This window comes from Sinocyclocheilus rhinocerous, unplaced genomic scaffold, assembly GCF_001515625.1.
Source record: "Sinocyclocheilus rhinocerous isolate Xijiao unplaced genomic scaffold, SAMN03320098_v1.1 scaffold9203, whole genome shotgun sequence".
Taxonomy (NCBI): Eukaryota; Metazoa; Chordata; class Actinopteri; order Cypriniformes; family Cyprinidae; genus Sinocyclocheilus; species Sinocyclocheilus rhinocerous.
Genome location: NW_015649640.1, coordinates 3,395 through 6,028, shown reverse-complemented (window position 1 = coordinate 6,028; position 2,634 = coordinate 3,395). Strand labels below are relative to the sequence as shown.

The following is a 2,634-nucleotide window of genomic DNA, read 5'->3' as shown; positions in this document are numbered from 1 at the left end:
TGTGATTGTGATCGCAGCAACATCTGGAGGATTATTCATCATCATTATCATCATCATCATCATCATCATTATAATATGTATAATGTAAAAAAACAAAACAAGATTATATAAACATAATTTTCAAACTAACTAATGAATAAAAGATATTTGACTATTAATTATATATGAAACAATGAAAAACTTGTGTTTCCTTTTTTGACAGAAAAAGGATAAAGAGAAGATCTACAATACACGAGAGTCTAACATGTTTAATTAAAATTAATGTATTTTATGACAGCCTTAAAGTTTGAGACAACTTGGAATTTGTGAAAAAAGATTCATTTTGGGTGAACGATTCCTTTAATGTGTGTTCCAGGTGTTTATGGCCAGTATGGTTGGGATGTGAGTTACAGACATTCACACATCTGTGCACTGAAGGGGTCAACAGTGACAATGAGCTGCACTTTTAGATACCCTACTGGATATCAGATCATAGAAGCATTTTGGACCAAAACACAAGTTAAAGAGAAACATGAAGAGTTTCCAGATCTGTCTGAGGATCCTGAATACAGTCAGAGGCTTCAGTATCTGGGAGACAAACAGCAGAACTGCACCATCAGACTGAGTCATGTGACACAGAAGCAGTGACTCTGAGCTGCAGCAGTGATTCAAACCCTCCTGCAGAAATCAGCTGGTTTAAAGGAGGAAGGTTTGTAGGATCTGGAAGAATCTACAGCATCTCAAACATCAGCTCTGATCACAGTGAAGAATACAAGTGCAAGTCCAGAAATGAACATGGAGAGAAATACTCTGATGCTGTGACTTTAAACATCATGTGTGAGTCTATTATGCTGATTTTAGATCATTTCAGTTCATACTCATAATTTTTACACATTTTAACAGGCCTTGTCAATAAATAATTTTCATTTTTTTTTCTTTTTTTTTTCAGATCCTCCCAGGAGTGTCTCAGTGTTCATAACTGGATCTGGTGAAATAGTGGAGGGGGATTCAGTGACTCTGAGCTGCAGCAGTGATTCAAACCCTCCTGCAGAAATCAGCTGGTTTAAAGGAGGAAGGTTTGTAGGATCTGGAAGAATCTACAGCATCTCAAACATCAGCTCTGATCACAGTGGAGAATACAAGTGCAAGTCCAGAATCATTCATCAGTTTGTTAATTATGGTGATCTTTTGCTTTCAGTTCATCATGGTGCTGGTATGAATGTTATTGTGATCGCAGCAACATCTGGAGGATTATTCATCATCATTATCATCATCATCATCATCATCATTATAATATGTATAATGTAAAAAAACAAAACAAGATTATATAAACATAATTTACTTTCAAACTAATGAATAAAAGATATTTGACTATTAATTATATATGAAACAATGAAAAACTTGTGTTTCCTTTTTTGACAGAAAAAGGATAAAGAGAAGATCTACAATACACGAGTATGAGGTGAGATGCTCAAAGAACCACAGCATAAAATCAATAAAATAATAAAATTAGTTTTTATATATTCTCCCTCTTTTCCTGTAGAACGATGATCCCAGTGTAAGCACATATACGGCTCTAGACCTCAAGTCCAGATCTACTGGCGTATACGACACACTCACAGTAAGTGAAATATCAAAAATACATGTGCAAAAGAGTTTTTGCTGTCAAAAGCGAGTTCATTTTTCAAATAATCAATGTATTTGTCACGTAGTGTGTCCATCCCACACCTGCTGTTCACCAGCCGGGATCTTCTGAATATGAGAATCAGTCTGTAAGTGTGAGATCCACAGGTCTTCTCAATATAATCAATAAAGATATAAAATATCCTCACTAGTCAATAGATACACTATTACACAGTCTTTTCTTTCTGTTACAATATGGATTATATTAGTTGTTGCATTGACAGGAATCTAAAAAAAGTGAACTCAGATTATTTGTACCATTGTTTTATTATTAATGTGCTTTTTAAAATATGGTTGCAGACCCATGTAAAAGTGTTTTCCTTGTCTTTTTGTTCTGTTGAAAACACATAGCAAGACACAACAGCAAGCACAAGTTAATCTTCACTCCACTTTGGACGCTGGACAAGCCCACATCGAGACATTCGATGAAAACACCTCTTTAGAGTCTTCATTCTCTAGTGAAGTGATGTTTCTCAAAGGTCCTGTAGAAAGTAATGAATTGTGTTCATGTGTGACATAAATAAACAGTCAGAGTGTAATTAATAAACGTGTTCACACTGAGAGTTGTTTTAATAGATATCTACAGTATGAGAGCCTGCGTGCTCGAAACGTCATATATGCTATGCGACAGTCTTTTTAAAAAATAAATTTTTTGATATTTTTGGAGCTTTGGTGTTGCCGACTTTACATCTAAAATATTTCTACTTGTTTCTTAGTCGAGCACCCAGTTGAGATCGATGTGCGTGCTTTTGCCTGCTCTTCTCATTATCCTGCACAACATGTTTTTATTACAAAATAGAAATAGAGAACATAATACTAAAATCAAAGAAATCAAGTCACAACACAGTCAACAAATGCAAATGATAAGGAAAAGAAAAATAAGGCGAAAACAACTCTTTCAGAAGCAACACTGTTTATCTCTGGGACTTTAACTTATGATGCACACTTCAGTCATGCTGACAACTGAGCTGT

At 34.9% G+C, this 2,634-nt stretch overlaps 1 protein-coding gene across 1 annotated transcript; it reads left to right on the top strand.

Annotated features, from left to right (window-relative positions):
* Positions 1-355: 355 nt before the first annotated feature.
* On the top strand, positions 356-2,075 carry LOC107710949 (sialic acid-binding Ig-like lectin 16; the record flags this gene model as incomplete). The annotated part of the gene is made up of 7 exons (XM_016515843.1): positions 356-597; positions 630-816; positions 929-1,283; positions 1,402-1,441; positions 1,523-1,600; positions 1,692-1,751; positions 2,014-2,075. Coding segments are annotated over 7 exons (989 nt in total), but the record flags the coding sequence as incomplete, so codon positions are not given.
* Between the last annotated feature and the right edge of the window lie 559 nt (positions 2,076-2,634).